Source organism: Oculina patagonica, chromosome 2, assembly GCF_052425735.1.
Source record: "Oculina patagonica isolate OP01 chromosome 2, crgOcupat, whole genome shotgun sequence".
NCBI classification, from domain to species: Eukaryota; Metazoa; Cnidaria; class Anthozoa; order Scleractinia; family Oculinidae; genus Oculina; species Oculina patagonica.
In genome coordinates, this window is record NC_135759.1 from 39,059,221 (window position 1) to 39,085,563 (window position 26,343).

The following is a 26,343-nucleotide window of genomic DNA, read 5'->3' on the forward strand; positions in this document are numbered from 1 at the left end:
ACCTTAAGGTATTTGCCTTTCGCACGAGTATTGAACCTTACGAGATGCACTCGCGATTCAAAAGCCGTAAGTTACTTACAGAAACTAAATTATTCATTAAGTGTATCCAAGTGTAGTTCTCAAGACTACTGATTTACGATGTAAAAGAGAATTTACCAAGTTTATCTTAATGAAACAAAGCTTGAATGTTCAAAAACAAGATTACGCCATTTAGCACGAGCAAGCGCACGCTGTGAATTTTATTTGAATATTGCAAATTGGATTGGCTACGTTTTTTCTCCAAAACTGAAAAGGGGCCTTCTTTTGCAAAATGGTAAAATGGCAATCAATGAAAGATATAATGTGAAATTCCGTTGACCTGCAAACGATTTTAAAATTTATGTCCAAAAATAATTGTCAGCGAAACGCAACTTTGAATGTTATAAGATTAGAAATTGCCGAAATTTAAAAGTGTAAACGAAGAATCATAATCACTTCTCTTGTTTCAACTCTTATTCATACTGTGAAAAACTTTCATCCCCTATTTCGTTGCAATTTTTGTCTTCTCCGAAATCGCCTCGACTAGTAAATCATCCAAACCATCTTCACAGAAACTTTGAAAACATGAAGAAGCTTCCGCCATTTTGTTGACAACCGCACGCTGTTTGGCTACTCACTTTCTACAACAGAATAAATATATAGTGAGTAGCTTAGCCAATCAGAGAACAGCTTTCGTGATAGATCGCTAGTAGATTTATACTAAAGTTAGTTAGATAACGTGAGTATGACATATTTATGTATTATTGATGTATAAGATTGTGAGTTAAATCAGGGATATGCTTTAGAGAGTACTATACATGTGTTCAATGCTCAATTTAGAAGAATGACAGAGACAATACAAGACGCGGTCGACTTTCATCAATTGACAAATTGAAGGAGATAGGTTTTGTTCCCTTCTTTGTGGCACAAACGAAACAATTATTTTCCCTATTGAACCAAGAGAAGAAGACAAAGCTTTCTCAATAAAGGTTTTAAATAAATGCAAAGGTTAAGTGAAAAGCGTAAGATGTTTACCTTTAAGTTCACATTGTTTCTTGTAATTCTGAATGTTGGTAAACAGATTTAAGACTTAAAGGAAAAACAAAAAGGAACAGTGGTACGCATTAAATTGCATATTTAGTAACGTTTAGTAACGTTATGTGTACTGTAGTCTTTCATTATTCTATTTTTTTTATCTTTCTATGGTTTAACACTCTCTACCCGAAGTAAGAAAGCCACAATAATCGCCTGTTATTTTCAGCCAAGTGAGTTGTGCTTTGTTTTCTTGTCCATCTCGTCCTGTCATAACGCCCCAATCACACCTCTTACAATAACGTCCACTTCACTCCACCTGGAGTTGGTCAAGCCTCCATTAGCGTCTGAACTAACTTCTTAAATAAAAGACTGAAGGAAAACCCTTAGTGAAAGTGAACCATTGAAAATGAGTGAAAACCATTGGTGAAGGAAAACCATTAACAAGAAAGCTGAAAAAGAAACGAAAAACAAACAATTTAATAACAATAAAACCAAATGAAGAACAGATAAATCTGCAGCAGCGCCATCATTTGGATATCATTGTGGTTAGCCCTGTATAGGACAGCGCTGGCAAAATGAAGTCGTTGATATTTCTTCTTCTGGCAATTGCGAGCTCTCGTAGTGAAGGTAGGCATCCGCATCTGTAAACGTCTTATGTATATGTTGTTTCAATACCCCTTCTGTCGGAAAGAGATCGAATAAAAAGAGCTCCCTTTGCACTCGACCTTTTTTGATCGTTTTAATAATTATACTAATAATAGTAATACTTATAATACTTTTAATGGTTTATCAAAATGACCATCAGCCAGAGTCACTCACTTGAGCAATTTATCAAATGTAGTCTTGTTTTCAAACGCTTACCTGCTTACTGGCTAAGTTTTTGCAAGAAAGAAGGAATCACAGTTTACAGTGACATTTCACAAGAAAAACAGCAGTCATTTCGAAATCCTCTTGAAAATTAAAGATCTATTCACGGATTACAGCTATGTAACCAAATCGCGTTTTCAGGGAAAAAAAGTAAAGCCATTTTACAATTCACGGAAAAACCTGACCTTTCACCTATCCCGAAAAAACCTTTCACAGCTTTGCTATTTCACATTGGCGGGATTTAGATTTGTCATTTCTCTGTTCTTTGATTTCATTTAGAGAAACTCCATTCGCATGTAATTAAATGCGCTAGTCGTAAAGAAATCGTATTAATTTTTTGGCCTTGACTTACCCAAAACCATTAACCGATGAGAAAAAAAAACAGTTAACAAGTTGTTGTGATGTAATGTATATGAAATGATTCATATATGAACTGCGGATGTATATGAAAGTGATAAATGATCGTCGTAGTGAATTTCCAATTTAAGCAATTGGAATAAAGAAGCCTAAATTGGAAATTCACTGCGACGATCATTTATCACTTTCAACAAGTTGTTGTCTTTACAAAAATGTTGTAGTTAAGATGGGAAGCGGCAAAAACATACGGATCTAGAAAACTGGTCACGTTTATTCTATTTTTATTCTGCTTAAAATGTCCTTTTTCCTGAAAGTGTGACAATTGTTGCTTGTTTGTTCGTTTTCTTAGATGCAACCTGTGATTTCGAAAACGGCTTCTGTAACTGGAAGCAGTCCACAACTGACAACTTTGACTGGACACGCAAGACTGGTCGTACTCCCTCTAGTAACACGGGACCAAACTCCGGCAACAATGGAAAAGGTAAGTAACAAACAGAAATGTAAAAGAACAAAATATTTTCGAATTTGAAGATTCAGCTGAGAAAGTAACTAACAAAGAAACAGAGAATCAAACATACGTTTTTCTGTTATTCCTGTCACAACTATACTGCAAAGAGTGCTTTGCTCCCAGCTCGAAATGAATGCATCCTCTAAATCACCGTTGCAACTTTTAAAAAACCTTTTGTTATATAATACCGTTTTTCGAACAATCATCTTTCATCATTCGATTTATTAATATTTTACACAGATAATTAGTCAGTAATTTACATATTTAAATAAAATGATGTATTCCATTATATTCTAATGATCCTTGTCACAAGCATGTCACCAGAATAGAGTTGCCCCTCTGCCAAAAGTTGTGTTACCTGAGTTCGGATCCTGACGGATTTTCTCTTTCCTTATCTATTTAAAGAAATGTGGCGTGCAAGAGACCCGTGTGGTTTCCAATGGTATTATATTACATAATACCAATTGTTTTTTAATTTTCTTTTTTCCCACGAACAATCTGTGAATGGAACTCCCTTCCAGATGATATTGTAAATATAACGTCTGTAAATAGTTTTAAATCTAAGTTAGTTAATAGTTTTTAATATTTTATTGTATTAGTTTTATTTAGTTTTTAACATTTTTAACATTCATCATTTTAGTTTTTAACGGTTGGTGTGATATCTTAAGATTTTTACCGACCTAATTATATGTAGATGTAGATGTAGATATTCACGGCCACTTAAGACGTGAAAAAAAAAATTGCTAAGAGAAACACAGGGTTTTGTATAACTCCCTGAGATATATGATCTTGTGTAAAAAGCTATTTTTTAGTCCTGATACGTAGTTGCCCGTTGGAAAAAAAAAAACACAAAAAAATTGAACGTACCAGAAACCAAGTTTTAATCTACTTTGACTTTTTACAGGGTATTACATTTATATCGAGACTTCCAGACCCCGCAAAACTGGTGACAAAGCCATTTTGACTCTTCAGGGTGCCAACAGTAAACCCGTTTGCCTCTCGTTTTACTATCATATGTACGGAAAAACCATTAATCAGCTGAACATTTACAATCGTGGAAAAGTAATTTGGACCATGACTGGTGAGCAGGGGAATGCCTGGAAAAAGGCCGAAGTGTCAATCAGTGGGAATTATGATGTAAGTGTTGATGGAAAGAACCTTTCTTGCTTACTTTCCAAAGGGTCTTGTTAGCAGCAGGCTTCCGTTGGTTGAAAATAGGTAACGCTTTTAAGATTTGAAAACATGGTTCGACACTAAATTTTTTCATTTAAGTTATTGAGGACTAAAGAATAATTTAACTTCATTAACAGAATTGGGTCCTATAGTTAGTTATGTTTTAACATTCATTTTGTTAGCACTTTTTTCCCGATTTGTATTTTAGTAATCACTGAAACAAAGAATGGTGTAATAATTGTTTAGTGGATGGTGCCATGCTAATTTTGTTTATACAAGAGAAAAGAGATGGAAGAATGTGTGTAAAAAAGAAGGATGTCGATGAAGATTTTATTAAAAGTAGGATTTTTGTATGTTTTTTGCATGTTATATCCTTTGCAAGTAACTTTCCTATGTTATCTCCGGTTTATTTTAACTACTGATCTTAGTATGTCTTCATACTTTTCCTTGTAGCTGAAGATCGAAGGAATTAGTGGCACATCCTACACCGGTGATATTGCTCTAGATGACTTGTCCGTGACTGATGGGTCTTGTGGTGGAGTGGTACCCACAACTTTACCAACTGCCCCACCAACTACAGGTAGTTGACCTCTTCTAGTCGTTTAGTTAGTTTGGGTAGGTGGGTGGCAAATTTGTACTTTGGTCGCGGAATAAAGTTATTCGACAGCCGACGATTTGTATGCAGAAAATTCGGACTGAGATACCCTATTTGCATGATTTAAAATTGCTTAAATAGTGCTTAATAGTATCTAAAGAAATTTTGCATAGCTCTATAGTTCTGATGCAATGTTCTTATAGGAGAATTTTAATGTGGGCCAATCTTAGATCAAACTCTACTTTACGACTCTTTGGACCGAGAAGACTCTATTTACATTTTCATTCAGATGGCTTCATGACGTCTACCAATTTAACCGAAAATAACATCAAACGACAACAAACCTAAAACGTATGAGCGCGAGAGCTGATCAGAAGCTTGCAAATTCAATGCATGGTCTCAAATGAAGTAAGAAAAAGGCGTTTTACATGGACGGAAATCACGTCATTTTCAGTTTAGCAGAATAGCCCGGATGAAACAGGAATTTTTGAGAAGGACAGACTACCACCGCAGTAAATTCAAGCCAAATAATGCCATGACCGCGTTCAAATCAGCAGTGAAATTTAGTTTCGAGTCTATTTTAATTGGCAAAAGATATCTGCTGTCTAATACAGCCATCAATAAAATTCGGTTCACCGAGACTTCCTAAACAATGTTTTCCACTTTTTTTTCTTTTTCATATAAATGCATTCTTATGTATATATAATGGTTTACAGTCTTAGACTTATCTTTAAGACTTCAATGCGCTTTAAGGGAAGCTTCGATCCCTGTGGCCCATACAGCCGGAGCTTATCCCGGTTTCGATAACACTAAGCGGCTAGGAATATTTCTACTCCCCTCTGGATGGGATGCTAGTCCATCACAGGGTTGCCTCCAGCATATTCTTTCGCCTGTACCCATTTATACACCAGGCACCGTGAGAGTAAAGTGTCTTGCCCAAGCACACAACACAGCGACACCGGCCAGGGCTCGAATCCGGACCGTTTGAGCTCGTTTGATCCAGAGTCTGGCGCGCTAATAATTATTCCACCGCGTTTCCCACTTCGTCACTGATAAAACAAACTGAGCAGTTTTTATTGACGACAAAACCAAAACTTGACGCCAAAACACCTAGCCGATGAATAATACTATTCCTACCACTTATTGTAACTAACTGTGGAATTTTCTACACCACTTATCAGCATCAGCTGGCAGTGGGACCATTCTGAACAATCAAGACAACAATCAGTGGTACAAAGATGGTATCAAGCTGATTCAAGACAACGTTAAGGCAAAACCGAATAACAAAACTGCAAAAAACGCCATTATCTTCGTGGGGGATGGAATGGGCGTCACAACTCTCACTGCTGCACGTATTTTAGATGGACAGATGAAAGGCAAATCAGGCGAGGATAATGTTTTGAGCTGGGAGATGTTTCCTTGGTCAGCTCTAGTCAAAACGTACTGTGTGGATTTGCAAGGTGCAGAATCTGCCTCTGCCGCGACGGCGATTCTGACTGGAGTTAAGACTAATTATGGTAGGTGTCAAATGAACAATGCACGCTGCTCAAAAATCTTGGTTCGAAAGAGACAGGAGTTAATCTAGCTTAGCCCTCTCGGACTTCCATTCATTGTTAGTTAAGTTTGTTTTCTTTTGATCTAACGGTCTGGGCATAAAGTTTGCCGTGTAGAGATACCAGTTTCATTCATTTTTTGTTACTGCTACCTTGAAATGTAAGTAACGTCCAAACCTGGGGACAGAGAAATTAAACAGATCTAAACAGGCTGCAAAATCATCTAGCAATTTTAATTCACAAGCGACAGCTCTAAAAACTCTAAGTAAGGCGACGGAAAAGTGGATGGTCAAAGATAATTTCATTTCAGCTTTAACGCTTTTCTTTTAAAAGCATAAATTGTGTATTGATCATTTACTTTAAATTCATGTTTAATTTTGAATCCTATATAACTCCATCAGGTGTTGTTGGAATGGACGAAAATGTAAAACGAGGCTACTGTTCTTCTGCGAGTGCAAACCGAAGAGCGATCTCTATTCTATCGCTCGCGGAGATGGCTGGGATGTCAACTGGGATTGTGTCCACTGCGCGTGTGACACACGCAACTCCCGCGAGCGCGTACGCGCATTCTGTGGATCGCGGATGGGAAAGCGATGCCAACAAGAAGAATGATGCGTCTGCCTGCAAAGATATTGGTAATTTCTTAGTTCTAACATTGAGGAATTTTTATCATTATAAGAACACCAATTATTACAATTTTATAAATAACATGTACACAAGTTCAGGTTGCATCTGCCAGGTTTCGTTTACTGGCCTGCAGTGGAGCAAAACTTGGTTGTTTAGCTTTCGAGATTTTTAATGACAAGTACTTAAAATTCCAAAGTGACCAAAATATCTCCATTAGTGCTGCTGTAAAAATCGTCGCATCGACAACTTTCATGTCATGTGTAGTACCCGGGGGGGGGGGGGGGGGGCGGGGTACCCCCTATAATGGCCTATACGGGGAGGCTCCGCCCGAAAGGGGATTTCACGAGTTTAAGTATATGAAAGGGTATGGAAAGCTGTCATTTGGCAATTTAAAAGGGCCTTCAATTTAAATATTTCGAACAGACCCAATTTATGGCTGTATTGTTTTAATTTTATTAAGCGCTACATAAAAATGGCAAGAAAACATCCTATTTTAAGTCCACGCCATGTACCTTTTTTCAGTTAAAGGTATACAAAAGGGGTACAATTTCTGTCAAAAATGGTATATAAAAGGGTAAGGGGTTAGAACTAGAGGCGGAGCCTCCCCGTATAAAACTTTTTTGAGTACACCCCCCCCCCCGGGGGGGGGTATAGTACCTGCACTACTAGACAACACAAGTGGAGAAAAGCATTTGGCGAATTTGGGAAGAATGCGTCGTTAGTCACCAACACTTCTTTAAAATCATTCATTTTTAGCCTTACAACTTGCTGAATACCCATATGGTGACGGAATAGATGTCATCTTTTCCGGGGGCCGTAGTAAGTTCCTGCACCGCAATCAAAAAGACCCTGAGTATCCGGATAAAAAGGGAGAGAGACTGGATGGCAGAGATCTGATTCAGGAGTGGGTGAACAAACATCCGAACTCCAAATACGTGTGGAACAAATCTGGGTTTGATCAAATTGACGTGAAGAAGGTTGATCACGTGATTGGTAAGCAATGACGTGTACTTTCTTATATGTCTGTCAGTGGCAAACGTTTTAATCGCTATCTTTACCTCTGTTTATTTATTGCATTAACAACACAAGTGAAATGATTATTACTTCTTTTTGTGTAGGCAACGAAAGTCCATTTTTTCTTCACGATTCAAGTTATTGTAAAAGCTGTTCTAAAAAAAGCTTTTGAACATTCTCTAGTGGAAATAGTTTTTTTGGTGCGACTTTATGAAGTCCACGTTAAGTGAAACGTTTTTCTTGACAATGGAAATAATGCATTAGCAAACATATATAAAAAAATCTTGAAAACACTTCCTAGAATAATTAATTAAAATTACGACACATCATTTTGTGAAAAGTCACCAAATTTGGTGATTAAAATTAAGATCCTTTTGTAATTACACATCTTCAATTCTAGCACGGGTCACTAAAGCTTGCAACTCGGGTCTGAATAGGGTTACGTAATTGCTGTTATGATCTCTGCATATTACAACTACCTTTACAGGACTCTTTGAGCATTCCCACATGAAGTATGAAGTGGACCGTGCAGATGATGCAGCTGGTGAACCATCAATAGCAGAGATGACAGAAAAAGCCATCCAGATACTACAGAAAAACCCTAAAGGCTACTTCCTGTTAGTTGAAGGTATTAAAAAATGCTTGCAAATCAGCTATTAGCCATCTTATTCCGTCTAGGAATTAACTGTGATGGAAACAAAACCACATAAGGGAAAAATTGACAATAAGACTCAGGCTGTATTGACGTTTTGAGTGATTATTCGAGTGGCCCAATTCGAGTGCGGCAAGCCACTTCTCTACTGGAAATCAACTTGACCTTTCCACCGGTAAAGTGCTAAGCCTGAAATCTTTTAATCGTTTCGGCGAGAACGTAAATATAATTTTTGTTGATTATAAGTGCAAGTGCTCAATCTTGGCAGTACACGGGAATCTCTCCTCTTTTCTCTTTTCTGTTGAGTAGCACCCTGCTTCTATAATGCAATAACTGCCTATAGTGGTGCTTTGTCAATCTTGTCAGTTATTACTACAAGCTCAATTATCTGTCCATCCAGTCCACCCAGTCGCCGGAACACTTGCCAGTTGATTGCAGGCCTCAGGTCTTCGATACTACACTGATCCACGTATATTTTTTGGTGCCTTAAAGAAGTATTTGATTACGCCACAAACAGTGCGACAAATGTTTGAGTAATGGGTTTTTACATTGAAGAATAAAGAACACTCAACAAATGGCCAAAAAGGGGCAGTGAATTTTTTTGGACTGCAGAATCCATTTACGCTCCATGCATATTCAATTATTTATTCTGATTACTGATTACGCAATATTTTTCGCAGGAGGACGCATTGATCACGGACACCACGCAGGTCAGGCAGTGAGAGCTCTTCACGAGGCAGTAGCTATGAATAAAGCCGTCTCCAAGGCATCACAAATGATAAATCGAGGTAACCATACACCGACGCGTTTTGTTTTTCATTGTATTCTAAGTCACTTTTGGATTATTCGTTGCAATCCTTAGTTATTAATAATCTTCTCCCTGTTAAGACGTTAAAACTTGAAACTTTCAGGTATAACTCATTTTCTTCTTCACCCTAAATAACGTATACTTCACCAATGTGTGAAACAGTTTAGTCAGTATACAAACTCACCCAGTCGTATTAGCCTAACCACGCCAAGTAAGTGTCGTATCACTAGCGTATTTGGTAGCAATAATTGTAAAGCAAGTATTTTGTCCAAAAAATACTCGTCAAACACTATTTTCTATTGTATTACTAGCGTATTTGTAGTATTTGAGTATTAATTTTTTTATCGCAGAAGAAACTCTCATAGCGGTAACCGCTGACCACTCCCACGTCTTCACCATTGGTGCTTACCCCAAGCGCGGAAACCCAATATTTTCCACTGTTCGTGACAGGGGCGGTAGCTTAGCAGTTGGTTCCGATGGCAAGACATACACCTCGCTTGGTTACGCTAACGGCAAGGGAGCCTTAAGAGGCCCTCGTCCGGACCTGAGGGGGGTGAACACAGCAGACAAGAACTTCCGTCAACAAGCGACAGTTCTGTTGGGTGGTGAGACTCACGGAACCGAAGATGTTGGTAAATATAGTTACTCGTCTGTTTGTTTATTTTATTGTTTGTCTGTCTGTTTGTGTGTTTGTTTGTGTGTTTGTTTGTTTTTGTTATTGTAATTTTTTTTGGCCTTTCGGTGGTTAATTTTTTCTTTGTCTCATTCACTTTTGAACTAAGCAGAATTATTTTGTTTACAGGACTTTTCGCGGACGGGCCTGGAGCCTACTTGTTTCGTGGCGTGTTTGAACAGCCGTACATTTTCCACGTGATGGATCATGCGTTATGTTTGAGTGGCAGCAAACAGAAATCATGTGAAAAGCATGTGAAACGGAGAGTAGTTTAACCGCCGCGCTGGTGAAAACCAGTTCCACTTGCGAAGCGAGTGCTCTTTGAACGTGTGGCTGGCGTGTAGTTCTCTTAAAAAAAACTGAGTTGTAGTGATTTAAAATGAATTAAAGTAATTTAAAATCTGACCTTAAGTATTGTGTTGCCTTGTGTTTTACAAACCGGTTTCACCTGCGTTTTATCAGGGATAGTTTTTTAATGTTATTATTAGACATTTCTTGTGAGAAAAACAACTGTAACCACTCTTTTTACGGTTAAACAAATCACAGACACAGCTCATACACTGTAGTCTAGCCTGTGTACAGCCGTCCCACTTCACTTATGTTGGAAGGCACTATTTTACACTTGTCACAGACAGGGATATTTGAAGTTCTATCTTCTATATATTCTATTCACCGATTTTTCACCGACACTGACACTAGTGACCGAAAAGAGCGCGGCAAAAGTCGCATGACAACATCTGGCAATCGCCAAAAGAAATTAAAACGTGTTTCGTCCGCTCGATGGATTTCTGTGGATTTCAAAGTGAAAGTATTCGTTTTGATTGTTAGTTGTAGACGTACCAAACATGGAGAGTTTTATATTAACCATAATTCACACGTTCTACCGTTTCATGGCCCGGGAAACTTGCCTTGAAGTTAAAATTTCAGTTATGAAACGTGCCGCTAAAAACGGAGCCTTGATAAAGATCACTGGCAAGACTCCGCGGACAGTCGAGAGATTGTCCGCGGTTCAGAGAATTCCAAAGAAGAAGTTTTCTAAATCCCCGATGTAGCTGCAGTTAATAATTTTACCAAATATAAAAGCAGCTATAGAGATTTGGGACAACTACGACATTTTGGTCATCTGTACGGCAACCAGAATACTTTCGAGCCTGATGAGACCAACAAAATTTTATTAAGTCGAAACAGATATAACAGATATTCTCCGAGTAAAAGTTTGCTTTTAGAAAAAAATTCCAAAGCTAGAGTAAGGAGTAGGGTATAAAAACAAAATGCCGAGATGGGGGTTTGATTGTGTGGAGCAGATTCTAAATTTATTTCTATTGTTAACAATTGGTGCCCCTGAAAATTATAATTTCAAAATAACAAATATTAGCCAAAGAACAAAGTGCGAGGCCTAAAAAGCTAGTTTTTTTTAGGAAAATTACCGGTTTGTACAAGTACAGAGAAAAAACACTCCTTGTCTCTATCGTGCAACTCTAGATTTTCGTAACTGCCTTAAACTGACAACGAAATAAATAAATTTATTTATGGAAATTGCAACACTGTGCAACGCTTGGTACATTTGCATTTTGTATGGAAAGGTTTTTTATTTCGGTAAAATAAAATTTGTGTGTTTTTCAAATGTTTAGCGGCATTACGCAAATAATTTGGAGAAAATTGCGGTATTTTGCATGTAGTTGTCATCTTTGTGTTTCTCTTTGGGGCACAAATATGGCGGCATAGAATCAATCAGTAAAGTAGATTCTCCTATTGATATTATAATGGCTTTCGCAAAAAATCATGTTACATATCACATTTTTTAAAATTATTATCGCGTATAAAAACTGAAAAAATAAGTTTAAAATATACGTTTTTAGTCAGTTGAGAAATAAGTTCATCCAGAACATCACAAGTTACAAAATGCTTTATCTCTTAAAAGAAACACTTGGTCGATACCAACATTTGCGCAAAAAAAATCTTGATCTTTATGTCCAGAATATGTAAAAATATTAGCTTTGTAGGATTTTTAAGCGATGACGTCAGGAAATCGCTTATTGTCATCGCACGACCGACCCGATCTTTTTGTCTGTTTCGGTCGAACAGAAATCAGTAATAAAAAGAAACGCCGCGAGAACACAAAAAAAAAAACCCCGGAGGGAAGGAACACAACAATGAAAAAGAAAAAGAAAAAAGGAACAGTTTAGATTTGATGACATTTGATGAAAATCACAAATATGCACAAAAAAAATAACCATTTGCCGGCCTTGTGGCAGGTTGATCATAGTTTTTGCCAAATTCAGGACTACTATTTTAAAGTTCTTTCAAAATGTCACTTCCACTTTTTCCCACTTAACAAAAAAAGTTTTCTGCGCTCAGAAATAACCCTAGCAATACTAACTACATATCGCATATCTGTTTTTCATTATTACTATTTTTTATTTATCTTTTTTAACCCCTTGCTGTATCATAATATGTTATTTTCCCTATCCTACAAAATCCTGTAACCTAAAGAATGGTTTCTTTTTCGGTTTCGCAAGACCGTAAAAAAACGTTGTTAAGCTCTAAACGTTTCCTATAAAATCAGCTTGTTCCCCTGTTTAAACTGAGTCCTTTGCAGAGATAATGCATTCATCAGACTGTCATTCTATTACAAAAGAAATGGTAGCACAGTTTTCAAACCAATAGAAAGTTAATGGCAATAATTGGGGAGAAAATAAACCAAATCGCATGTTTACATTGCAAATTCATTGTACCCGTTTTATCCTGTCTACCCTGTTTAAAAGAAAACAAAAGAGGTGCCAAAATGATTATGGACTATCATCAGCAAGTCTACTAGTAATATTAATTATTTTTGCAGCTACCTGCGACCTTGTTTAATGTATAGAAAGTGGAACAAATTTGTTTATTTTTATTTTTTTTGATTAACGGCTTCGCAAGACCGTCGTTGTTAAGCTCATTTACTATAAAATCAGCTTGTTCCCCTGTTTAAACTGAGTCCTTTGCAGAGATAATGCATTCATTAGACTGTCTTTCTATTACAAAAGAAATAGCAGCACAGTTTACAAACCAATAGAAAGTTAATGGCAATAATTGGGGAGAAAATAAACCAAAAATCGCATGTTTACATTGCAAATTCATTGTACCCTGTTTACCCTGTTTAAAAGAAAAACAAAAGGAGTGCCAAAATGACAAAAGACTATCATTAGCAAGTCTACTAGTAATATAAATTATATTTACAGCTACCTGCGACCTTGTTTAATGTATAGAAAGTGGAACAAATTTGTTTGTTTTATTTTTGATTAACGTTTAGCTCAACCTGTTATAACAGTTGTTTATCTTCGCCCACCAACTTCTTAACTCGTGTCATCGTGTGCAAAAATCCGAATAAGTTAAGACATGCAGCATGGTTATAAAAAATCCGCACAAAATTTGCCGATAATATGAATATCTTTTGTTATATTTGGCAATTGCCATATATTTTGTTAAACGTTAATTTGTATATGCAATTGACAACTCAGCGTGGATTAGGCAATTTATAAGATTTCTCGTTCGTTGGGTTCTTACATAAAAAAATCTGCAAAAAGGGCAAAATTTATTGGCTAATACTAAAAGTAACAAATGTAGATTATAATTCAGACTCGCATATCATGTATTTCTTGTACAAAAATGAAACTTGCGCGTCTCTACCAAACTAAGTTAAAAGATATGACATATTATCAGCAGACAGTTTATTACCTTCATAGTGATAAATAGTTTACCGTGTCTTCTTTCAATAAAATTAGAACGCGTAAGGCAAATCTTCAACAAAGCAAGTTTGAAAATTTGCATGCAGTAACCATGATAAGATGTGACTTGTGTCTTGTAAAAGTGCAGACAAAAATGTTTTCTTGGTATATCAGAAGGTTTATTTGTTGCTTGATAGGTTCACTTGGTAGTATATGGGGTGGTTCGTTGTCTTGAGAAGTGCTTTTGAAAGGGAGATTTTAAAGCGAGTTTTTGTATTTTGAAGTTCGAAAATTGAAGAGAATATCTACAAAATATACATGTGTACAATGCTGAATCAATAACGACGACAAGGAAACAATACAAGACGATGTTGACTTTTATCGATTGACAACTTGAAGGAGATGTGGTTTTGTTCCATTCTTTGTAGCAAAGAAAACAATTATCTCCATATTCGAGCCAAATTTGCAGACGGCAAACATAAACTAAAGAAGAAGGAAAAATGCTTTAACGTAACCCTTTGGCTAGACACAGCTAATTCAATAAAGGTTTTTGAAAAACCTCGACAGCGTCTATTTTTCAGGAGCAGACGAAAACATACAAGGGGGAGATGCTTTCCAGCAAATTAGACGCACGATTTTGGGCTAAGGTGCTCTCTTACGATATAGAGTCGCTAAAAGTTGGGCTAAAATGTCCTAAACAGAAATTAGGTTGCTCCACAGTTTTACTCAAGCGATTTTCCAAAATTTTACTTGATTTTAGGGCCGAAGCAGTTTCGACATAGATGAGGCAAATACTGTGATGCGATAGCACGAGCTACAAGAGGGGCTTAGGAAATGCACCTTCAGGACTTTTGTGTAATGATACAAGTTCTAGAACGCTATTTTTATTATTTACATAATGTATTTCCTTCGAAACAATTAAATCTTTATCAAATGGGGATTATTTTCCTAAGTAAGAGCAATTTTTTTAAATTTTGGATAAAACGAGGCAGACCCCTGCCCTGCTAGTTACGGCCCGCTTTTGTTTAACGCCATTTGAGGAAACATTTCTCTTTTGTGACTTTTGAAATAACTCATTAACAACGGAAACCGCTATGCTCTAATTTAAAAGATAACGTTCAAAAGTAAAACTTTGCTTACCAATAATTCAAGCAATTTTTTAACAACCCTTACCTTAAAACATGAAAATTTATAGGTAAGGTGAAAAGCATAAGATGTTTAGTTTTTTTGATTTACTCTGGTGGTTTTAATATCTTTTACTATTTTCCTTTTGTCCTTCAGTTGTTCCGAATGTTCACAGTACAGTGTGTATTTAGTCCTATGTAGTCTTTCCATTGTCGCTATTTTTATCTTTCTTTTTAAACGATCTCTACTCGAAGGGCGATAGCCACAAGAAATGCTAGTTAATTTTCAGGCAAGACTGATGGTTGCTCTTTTTCTTATCTCATCTCCCCCCTGCCTGTAACGCCCTCATTCGTACCTCTTACAATAACACCCACTTCACTCCACCTTGAGTTGGTCAAACCTCAGTAAGCGTCTGTCCTAATAATTGAGCCAACAGATTAAAAGAAAACCATTAGTGAAATAAAAGAAATCTTAAAGCAAAGCAAGCTGAAAAAAGGAACGAAAAACAAACTATTTAATAACAATAGAAGCATGGCAATCTACATTGCCATAAATAAATCTGAAGCAGCGCCATCATTCGCCATCAATTTCTCTCGACCTGAAAAGGACAGCACTGGCAAAATGAAGTCGATGATCCTCCTTCTTCTGGCAATTGCGATTTCTCGCGGTGAAGGTAAGCATTTAAAGATTCCTCTCGTCATCTTAATCTGTAATCGTGAGATGAATACGTTGTTTCAAGACCCTTTCTGTCGGAATCGAAAGAGATAGAATAAAAAAGGCTTCCTTTCAGTTGCACTTGACCTTTTTAATAATCTGCTTATAATTAAGGCAAGTGTAGGCCAAAAAAATCCGCGATGTGTTTCAGAAATATATCCCCACTTAATGATAAAATAATTTTCTATGCCGATTTTGGCAAAGGGTAAAAAAGGAATTAACTAGAGAGGTATGTTGTCTAGTAATGCAAAAATATACCACGGAAGTGATATGGAATCAAATTTATGTCTTCCTAACATTTTCAGTTCCAGGAAATATATTGGCTAAACAAACAGTGCACATAATGACTCTACGCGCTCTCTCGTAAAACAATTCAACTTTTTTAATATTCCTAGCTATAAAAATCAATGTTCAGGAAAGTATGTAATTTCAGGGATCCCAATATATAGAGAAACTCCCCCAGTCTGAGTTTAAACAGAATTACTTGCTTTTAGACCACTTTTCATGAATCGCGAGATTTTTCATCTTGTTTGAGTTTCGAGCATTTGTCTTTTCTGGAAGAAGATTTTCCTCAATTTTCTTGCCATTTTAAATTGTACATGTACATGTATTTTAGTCTATTCTATTCGTCCTTTTTTTAACTTGTATTTTTATTTACACGACCCCACAAGCTTCAAGCTTTAACTCATCATCATGTATAAATAAATTAAAGGTTTTAATGTACCTTACAATTCTAACATTTTAATTGTTTATTTTCCACGTGTAGCGGCTTGCAGCTCCACTGCCCCTCCTGTTCCTCCTACTGCACCGCCTACTCCACCTCCTCCCCACACCCCGGCACCGCCAAAGCCCACTGTAGGTAAGTGCTAAAGATCTGCAGTATTATAAAGAGTTAAACAAGACGATACCCTGATTTCACACTGGTGGGATTCAGATTTGCTTTCTGCTCTTTGTTTTCACAAATGGGAACTCTATGTAAACAATGCAATAGCATTGAAATCGTATAAACTTTATGGCCTTGACTGAAACAAATCCAACGGATTAATGTATTTAAAAAACTGTTGTCTTAAAAAATGAATTTACTTCAAGATGGCCTGGGTAGCGGATAAATTTATGGATCTAGAAAAAGAAGATGAAGGATTGTTTCGTTTTTAGTCAACTTAAAAATGTATATTTTCCATAAAATATGACAGTTGTTTATTTCTTTTCTCAGATGCAGCATGTGATTTCGAAAAGGGCTTCTGTAACTGGAAGCAATCTAGAGCTGACAACTTTGACTGGACACGAAAGTCTGGTCGCACTCCCTCTAGTAGCACGGGACCAAACTCAGCTAACAAAGGAGGTAAGTAAAATAACAAAAAAATGTAAAATAACGCCTTTGAATTACAACAATTGACTCAGAAAGTAACTAACAAACGCTCCTTCGTTGATTCAGTAATATTGGAGTGAGTATTTGGCACCCAGTTCTCTCTCCTCCGCAGAGGCCGTTTTTTGTACGGGCTGTGAAATGAGGAGAGGTGAAAAGTAAGCGCGCGGAACCTGGAGAAAATGGAACGTCCCCGCGCTCCCCCTATTTTTCTTTTTTCGTGTTTTTTTTTTTTCGCCTTTCCACTCCCCCCTGAAGGAGCCTCTGCGGAGGAAAGAGCCCCCAGTTTGAAATGAGTGCATCCTCTGAATCATCTTGTACTTTTTAAAAACTCTTTTAATAAACCTTGTTTCGTAAAATCATATAACGTAATAATATTAACCCGGGGAACAGTCAGTAATGATTCTTGTCACAAGCATATCACCAGAAATGGAGCTGCCATATTTCTTGAAATGTGTATTTGCCAGGTTCGGATCCTGCCGTTTCTTTCCTTCCTCCATCTTTCTGATTCACCCAATTAGGGAAATGTGGTGATCTCTCCTGGATAAGTACTGACGTACTACCTGAGAGCATGAGAATACAAAACGATGTAAATGCATGCGGTGTATAAGAGATTAGTGTAGTATTCATGGCCAATATTTTCCGCTAGGGGAAGAAACACCGTTATGTTAAATTCCCAATGAGAGATATTTGATCCTGTGTAACTTGAAAAGTTAAGTTTTAGTGGTGGTAATGATTAGAGTCATGTTTGCTTCAATGGTAAATGTTGTTTTGCGTGCCCGTTGGAACACAACGCAGTCAAACCAAACTAAAAGTTTGTCAATTATTTTTCCTTGCAGGTTTTTACATTTATATTGAGACTTCCAGTCCCCGGAGGATAAATGACAAAGCCATTCTGACCCTCACCGGAGCCAACAGCAAATCCGTTTGTTTCTCGTTTTACTATCATATGTACGGATCAGACATTAACAAACTTAACATTTACAACCGTGGAAAAGAAATTTGGACCATGGCTGGGAACCAGGGAAACTCCTGGAAAAGGGCCGAGGTGTCAATCAGTGGTGATTATGATGTAAGTGTTGATGGAAAGAATAATTTAGTTTTTTCTGCTTGTACTGTTTATTTCCAAGGAATGACCTACTTTATATGAAAAATTAAGTTTTATTAGTTATCGAACAAAGTTTTTTCTTGTCAATTGTTTTGATATTTAAGTTACTAACAATTAAAATGAATGATACACGTGTATGACGTTATAAATATTTCCCATTTTTTTTAGCTCTATTTTCCCAATAGCTATTTTGGAAATCATTAAATAAAATAATGCGCTATTAAGTGTTCAGTGTAAGTTGCCATGTTCATTTTCATTTAATCGAAGGGAAAAGGAGAAAGAAGATACGCGTAAAATAAGGAGGATAATGAAAAATATTTAAAAGAAATTAACAGATAGGCACAGAAATAACCCACCTCTTACCCGAAACTACTGTGGAGAAAGAAAACGTTTCGATATTAAATACTACCCCATGACCTAAACAATTCTTTTTTTCTTCCTGTCAGCTACGCTTAAACATTTATGACAGTTTTGCCCCAGAAATGTTTTTATTTTTAGTATGTGTATATTTTTTCATTTTAATTCGTTGCATCCCTTACAAATAACTTTACAATGTAATCCCCGATTTTATTTCAGCCACTGATCTTTGTATACCTTCATATTTTTCTTTAAAGCTCAAGATAGAAGGAATTAGAGGAAAGAGTTACAGAGGCGACATTGCTCTGGATGACTTGTCTGTCGCTGATGGATCTTGTGGTGGCGTGGTACCCACAACGTTACCAACTGCCCCACCACCTACAGGTAGCAGGCCCTTTTCAGGCGTTTGTTTAGTTGGAGAAAAAAGTGTCACTTTGGTCACAGAATAAAGCAATTTAGCCTATCACGAAATTACTTTTCAAATCGATTTACGGGACATTTTTGACCGCGTACTGGTTTTCTCGTGATTGGAATAATGTTGGAACCTAACTCCTCATTTGTTTCAGAAACTGCTTTGAAATTTCTGTTCGAATTGAAGAATAGTGTAAGCAAACTGTTAAGGTCAACAACGCTCCTTCTTCACTTAGCAAGCTCATGTTTTTCGCGCACCAGCTCAGTAAATTCGCTCAATAATACGAATAGAAGAGATTAATTTTTTAAGTTCTTTGAAAATGTATTTTATCACCCCTGAAAACCAGAACTAATAATTATCTTTCGCTCTACGTTGTTGTTCTAGTCACTAACACTTTCTTTTATTCGTAATTTTAAATACTTTTTTATCTTAGTTTAAAAGTATTGTATTTTTAATTTATTATTTTATTATTATTATTATCATTATTTTATTTTACTATTATTATTTTTTTATTATTATTATTATCTATTATGATTACTACTACTACTGTTATTATTATTATTATTATACTTATTTTATATTATTTATTTATTTTTTTAAAACAAGGACCCATGTTGATAGCAGTTCTTTTTATAAAAATGACCATCCTGTATGATCAAACTTCACGCTGGCAATGTCGCTATGTCACTGCAAATGAATTCTTAATACCATGATTTGTTAAACTTCAACACATCCTGTCAGTATAATACGTCAGTATTGTAAAACCTTCCTCCTTGATATTGTTAGTACCACCTGGTCCGTCAAGCTGTGGTGTTTCCCCTATGACGCGTGTCATTGGTGGAGTTGACGCTAAACCAGGAAACTGGCCTTGGCAGGTAAAATGCATTTCATTCTTCTTCTAGTCCATAGTCTTATTTCCTTTGTATTTTTTCTTGCGTGTCAAACTGCTTTCAGACAAAGTAAAGGTAATACAGGCGAGAAAGCAGGCCAAGTGACACAACAATAAATGAAAGTAAAACTGTGAAATTTCAATTCGTATATTTGAGCAACAGGAGGAAGATTAAACACATCAAAGATCATCTGATTGCAGTTATGTACGCAACTTAAGCAGTTGCGAGAAAATCCCCCAAAAAATAAGGCTAGAACCAGTTATGAGCCCATGACCTTTGCAATGCCAGCGTAGTGCTCTTACTAGACAAGCGCGAATGCCCGAGATCTTGGGGTTACTCTTGACCAGTGCTTAACGATGTCCACGCATGTAAGCAATCTTTGCAAATCTGCTTCATTTGCTCTAAAGCGTATTGGAAATATTCGTCAGCACAGAAAAACTGGTTCACGCCTTTGTGTCCTCTAAACTGGACTACTGTAACAGTCTCTTGTATGGTCTCCCTGATAAAGAAATCTCGAAAATTCAACGTGTTCAGAACTCGGCTGCCCGACTGGTAACAAGAACAAGGAGAGCAGATCGCATCACCCCAATCCTCCGTCAGCTTCACTGGCTGCCCGTGCGCAAGCGTATAATTTTTAAGATTTTACTTTTAACTTTTAAAGTTTTAAATGATTTAGCACCCAGTTACTTGGCGGAACTTATTAATATTCATCGACCGATTAGGTGTCTTCGTTCAAACAATAGGGAATTTAAGATACCTGGACGGCTGACCTCGAGGACGGTAGAATTTCGCGAGGAGGACTGGGCCGATTTCGACGTTCTTGGCGGGAACTTCCAACGTTAAGAGCTGGCGTGTGTGAACGGAGGACGGCTTCGTTAGTGGATCAATAATTCCTTTGCCCAAAACATGCAAAGAAAAATATTTGGCGCTTCTAGCCCAAAGTCTGGGACCAGAAAGCACTATTTTCATTCACAGGGTACAAATTCCAAGTGAATTTTTTGTAGAAACACAAGCAATAAAGTTCATAATTTCACGCACGTGGCTTCGCCATCAGCGTTTATGCAAAGCACCACAGCAAATATATTCGCAACCGCAAATAAAACTTGACTTCTTAACTTTTTATCAGTACCAAACCAAGAATACCATAAAGGACCACCTAACAAAGTAACAAAATTACAAAAATATGAGATTTTTAAACGAAATCATACAAAAAGCACTCCCGTTCACTGGTGGACGGCAAAACTCTACTTCTCACGTCCTCGACAACAGCTGGACGGAGCTGGACGGCAATGTGCGTGGAGCGGGCATGCGCAATATAGGCTACACGCGAAAAATTACTTCCGGTCAGCCGTCCTCGAGGTCAGCCGTCCAGGTATCTTAAAGTCCCTAGTGATCATCTGCGACTGCAGAGACCAGTCTTTAAGACCAAGAATTACGGTGGGCGCGCTTTTTCATCTTGCGTGCCAACATTGTGGAACAGTCTCCCACTTGATGTGAGGAGTGCCCCATCGGTTGACACTTTTAAAACTAAGCTTAAAACGTTTTTATTCAATAATGATCTTTAGTATGTTTCTTTTTTAATGAATTTTAGTATTTTATAATGAGTTCAGTATTTTTTATGAATTTTAGTATTTTTAATGAACTTTTGATTTTAAGAATTTAGTATTTATTCTATATTGTAATTTTAAATATTTTTTACTTGTAAGGGCATTGAGATTTTTAATGTAATGCACTAAAAATAAATTATTATTATTATTACTAACTGTGCTGACAAGCCAACTGCGAGTTAGTCACTTTGTGATTTCGTGATATATCCGTAGAGGATGAAGATGTGCAAGTGGAGATACAAAATTACACATATATAATTATTTAAAATTCGGGAGAAAGATTTGACACATGAAGGCTCATAGCAGTTACGAAAAGAAACAAAAATAAATCCTGCCTCGTATCACCTTTGAAGGCAAAGTTTCAAAAGCCTATGGTCTGTCATGTCGTATAAAATTTTCAATATGTCTATCTTCACAATGTAAAATTAAGCCTTAGCCCAGTTAGACAAACAGTGTGAAGAACAAAGCTTGCAAAGAATTAGTCAACACGTGACAACCGCTTAAGGTCCAATAAATGAGATGGCAAGGACGGACGGTAACTTAATTTTTAATTTGGCAAACGAAGACACACCTCTGAGAATATTGCTAAAATGGCTTAGACTGGTGATAAATAATTCATATATAAGTGGCCTCAGTTGTCTTGCTTTTATAAATAAATTTTAAAGCAATACGTTTCTTGACATATATAACAAATGATAGCATGTTAAATGCGGGATTACATGGAGTTACATGAATATGCATATACGGTTAGATTTGAATAAAAACATTGGCCTCCTTAGAATATAATTTACAATTGAAGACTTTTGTTTGCCTGGTTTACCTGGTGAACAACCAGTCAACCAGCTTTCACCAGGTCTGTTTCAGGGAGGTGTTTTGCAACAATTACTGTTTTGAGAAATGGACTCTCTACTGCAAATTTCCTTAATTTTCATTTCATTCTTGTTCTAGATCGCCCTTCATATGGGAAACAGGTTCGGGTGTGGTGGATCTTTGATCGCTCCTGATTGGATCCTCACAGCGGCACATTGCATTTCATCCAGGTAGAATATCGTACTTCAAAATGACACATTGTAAAATATTTCCTTGCTTTTCCTGGTTAACAAAATGCAGATTTCAGGAACAAGAATCATAATAGCTGCTGATTTGCTTTTTCAACAATTTTTAAATAAATAAAATAAAATAAGGATCATAAGAGGTTAAAAAATCGAAGTTAATAATTATGGAATTTTTCTTTGTAATTTTGAAATGCATCTCACTCGTGATTATTTCCTCTTTTTAAAGTAAAAACGAAAGACGCCCATGCGCTTCCAAAGGCAAAATCGAATCCTGTACGAAAAATTGGACTTGGCCCAAAATATGTTTGTTTGTTATTTCAATATCATTTTTATTGGACATGTCTTACTTTCAGCCACTGTTTTCATATCAAGTTAGTCACTTTAATTTCAAATCTTAATACTGACTTTTAAATCTATGATTCAGTTTAGCAAGCTATTTTACTATTCGCCTTGGAGAGCACAACCGAAATGTACCTGAAGGAACTGAAGAGAATATAAAGGGAAAACGAGTAATAAGACATCCAAATTACAACCAACCGTCTGCAATAAACAACGACATCGCCTTGATCCAGCTTGAAAGGCCAGCCAAGCTAAGCGCCCGAGTTGGAACTGTTTGCCTGCCTTCCCACGATGAGGTTGTTCCTCCTTCTGCCAAATGTTACATTACAGGTTTGACAGAAGAAATATGTATATTGTACAATACAGGTGGCGAAGGTTAACTAAAAGTACTTTTTTCACCGTTTTTATTTTCACACTTGACCTTGAACTTGTGCTTAAGGTCATTGCCCTGTATTGCATTGCGCATCCTTACTGCGCAGAATTTTACGCGTAATTAGCGCGCGCTCATAAACAAAATGGCGGCTTTTTTCTATGCGGCTTAGTCCGCGAGAGAAGTAAATTGTCGCTTTCTCGTGAACGAGTCTGGTGACCTATCAATTTTTTCTCATATTTTGGGTGCAGCGATCAAATTCTTTCTGTAAAATGAAAACAGATCAATTCTTGTGTTTGAAAAATAAATTATCGCTAAAAACGTGTACTTTGCTAGTTCTCGCAGAGGAATTTTAAAGGAATTATATGGAATATACAAGGTCTTCCCACTCCTAAACGAATCTGGTGACCCCCCTTTTTTATTTCAAAGTTTAAGTTCCCCTAAAGTAATAAACAAGTAGGCGAAGTTTGGTTAAAAATCTATGTTCAGTTCTATTTCAGGGTAATGACCTTAAAACTCGATTTTTTTTGTTGCACCATTTTGACGAACCACAAAAATAAGGCGTCAGAGGTCATCACAAACTAACGTCCAAATGGGCAGAGGAAAGCCAGTTGGCTACAATATAATGTAAACGAACTCGGCTCGAGCTACTCTACGTTTCCTCCTAAAATAATTAACCCTTAATTAATTGTACGGGGACACGATCGGCACTTATTTATTTACTTCATAGATGGAAGAGTGTCATCAATTACGTAAATTAAACCCTAAAAGTGGTTTTTCATTCGGTCAAATTCAATTGACCCAAGTTTATTCAGGCGTCGTCGGTTGCACTTTTGGCGTTGAACTTTGCACTTTTTTCAAACATATGCAACGGAAACAACAAATTCAGCGTGTATTAAATAAGTTGAGTCCCCAACTTGAGTTGTTCATGACTGGGTTGACACTCGAATTAAATTCGCTACTTGATCCTGCAGGCTGGGGCAAGATTAAGCATCCTGGATCAGCACATCACACTCTTCAGCAGGCCAAACTACCACCGGTTTCAAATGACGAGTGTGCAAAAAAGCTGGCAGCATCGCCAGGTAACATTCTTGCTCTGTGGGAATTGAAGTACATAACGATTAAAATCGAATTCATTTAGTTTGCTGCTTAACTCCAATTGCAAAAAGACTAAGATAATAAGGTCAAACTGAATTAACTGCGAGGTACAGAAGAAGGACGTCTTATTACTCTTTGTTAACCGTTGTCCGCCTCATTTCTATTGTTGAGCCTATCTGTTGATAAACCGAATTCCTGTCTGACAATTTACTTTGTTTACCACCTAATACTTTCCCCCTGAAGACATCGTTCCCGTTAAACGAGTAAACGAATTCGAACATTACTTTTTACCTCACGTAATATTTTTGTGTGTGAATTCACAGGTGGCGACAGACTTAAAATTACCCCACAAATGATCTGCGCAGGTGTGAAGGGAACCATCTTGAGTGGCTGCCATGGTGACAGTGGTGGACCATATGTCTGCCAGGCATCCAGCGGAAGGTGGGTCCTACAAGGTGCTGTGAGCTGGGGCTCACCCAGATGTTCTGCGGCCGAACGTTACACGGTGTTTGCACGAGTGGCCAAGTTTAGAAACTGGATTAAGCAGCACGTCGGCATATAATGTGCTCAACAAATTCAGTCATGATTTAATCATGGGAATGAGCTAATAAATGACATAGAAAGATCAAAATTGCGATATGTTGTCTGTTTTCAATTACTTATGTAATCCTTTAGTTTCTCTCTCCTTGATAATCCCTATTCTGTACGATGTTTTATTAACCAGTGCTAGACTGAGGAACAGAACGAATTGTTTGCATTCGGAATGTACGTTCCCCAACAATGGCTGTTTATATATATAAGATCGTAGGCTCAGGCTCTGAGCAAAAATTATAGTTTACTGCTAAGGCACAACTTCTGTAACTTCGTTGCGCAGGATTACTCCTTTTCCATCCTTGGATTGATTTAATATCAAACCAAGCAATGCTAAATGCCTTAATCGGGCTCGAGTGTTTCTCAGAGTGTGTCACACAATGCCTCTGTACTTGAGAAAATCAAAAGGCTCTTTGGGCTGTCTCGTGCCACACTATTGGAAGATTTGGGTTGTCAACCAAACCTTTTTGGCCATTCTCGAGCAGTTCCCTAAAGTACACGTACCAGCATGGAAAGGGTCACATAACATAACGTGACACGTTTACCCAAACCTCCCCATTGCTTTATTTATGGGTTAGAGACTGTTGTGAGTGTTTTGTTGACAAATACACGCACGCGCTGGCCGCACAATGAACGAGAAATTTTCAATACTGCACGAGGCGTAGCCGAGTGCAGTATTGAAAATTTTGAGTTCATTGTGAGGCCAGCAAGTGCGTGTATTTGTCAACAAAACACGAACGAACAGACTCTAACCCTTTTAATATACAATCTGAGTACACTGCATCGAACTGCAAGCGATCATCGACTTAACGAACTTCAAACAACAAACTTAATGTTTAAAAATAAGAAGTGTAGTAGTACATAATTACACGGGATTACATCAATAATATAAAAATCACAAATTAGCCGTACAGAAATAAAACTTAAAATGGTTCATAAAATCGTTCATCAGCTGTGGTCGTTCATAAATACAGTCAGCGAGAAGCTTGTTCAATGCAAGTCGATGGCTTTCACAATCAAGCAACTACAAGCAAGTCAATCGCACACAAAAATGTATTTATTGAGCTGCAGTTTACCTTTGAACATGAAAGCGCTTCAAGTTGTTATCCTCTTCGATTTTGTTTGGTATTGGATCGTTGATAATTTGAGGAATATACTTTTCTTCCACTTCTACAAGCTTTGAAGCTGAAGACACCTTCAATAATGCACGATTTTCGTGCATTATTGTCAATACTGCACTGTCTGAGTTTGCTGACGACAGGTAAAGCAAAATCACGTGATCTATTTTAACCAATTGCGCGCGTGGATTTTGGACAGTGAACGAAGATTGTATATTAATCTTTTATAAAGCCCGGATACACAGGCGATTTTTGATACGATTTTTGTCGCGCTTTCCAATGCAACTCTTGTCGTGCTCGAGCTCGCGATGAAAATTGCACGAAAATCGCCAAATGTAAACCAGAGGCGATTTTGTCGCCGTGATATCGCAGAGGTCTTGAACTTGTTCAAAACCTCTGTTTTTCGTTTGTGAAATTTAGAACTCTCTGGTCCTTTCAAATGCATAAAATTTCCTAGTTACCTTATTATAAGAAATTAACGCTATTCGAAATTAATGCGGATTTCAAAGAGTCGCGTTACTTTTTTTTAACGTTAATTTCAACGCCGCTAACTAAGTGTAGCTTTAATTTCCATGACCTCAATTTCCATTATTTTGGCACTCATTT

General features: G+C 37.1%; 1 protein-coding gene across 1 annotated transcript; it reads left to right on the top strand.

Moving 5' to 3' along the window:
- Positions 1–1,557: 1,557 nt before the first annotated feature.
- On the top strand, positions 1,558–24,663 carry LOC144640010 (uncharacterized). Its single transcript, XM_078499258.1, has 21 exons — positions 1,558–1,680; positions 2,627–2,758; positions 3,690–3,922; positions 4,412–4,538; positions 5,741–6,070; positions 6,508–6,741; positions 7,490–7,726; positions 8,235–8,375; positions 9,080–9,187; positions 9,558–9,839; positions 10,010–10,154; positions 15,243–15,385; positions 16,193–16,285; positions 16,640–16,768; positions 17,632–17,864; positions 18,515–18,641; positions 19,456–19,544; positions 22,115–22,206; positions 22,646–22,890; positions 23,905–24,012; positions 24,352–24,663. Exons 1-21 carry the CDS (start codon positions 1,629–1,631, stop codon positions 24,588–24,590), a joined length of 3,519 nt encoding a protein of 1,172 aa, XP_078355384.1. The 5' UTR covers positions 1,558–1,628; the 3' UTR covers positions 24,591–24,663.
- Positions 24,664–26,343: the final 1,680 nt, after the last annotated feature.

Excerpts from the sequence above, each read along its gene's own strand:
- LOC144640010 (XM_078499258.1), top strand. The coding sequence starts at position 1,629 with ATGAAGTCGTTGATATTTCTTCTTCTGGCAATTGCGAGCTCTCGTAGT. Across the intron at positions 6,071-6,507 it reads TGGAGTTAAGACTAATTATG|GTGTTGTTGGAATGGACGAA; the intron begins GTAGGTGTCAAA and ends TAACTCCATCAG. Across the intron at positions 18,642-19,455 it reads AACTGCCCCACCACCTACAG|TACCACCTGGTCCGTCAAGC; the intron begins GTAGCAGGCCCT and ends TGATATTGTTAG.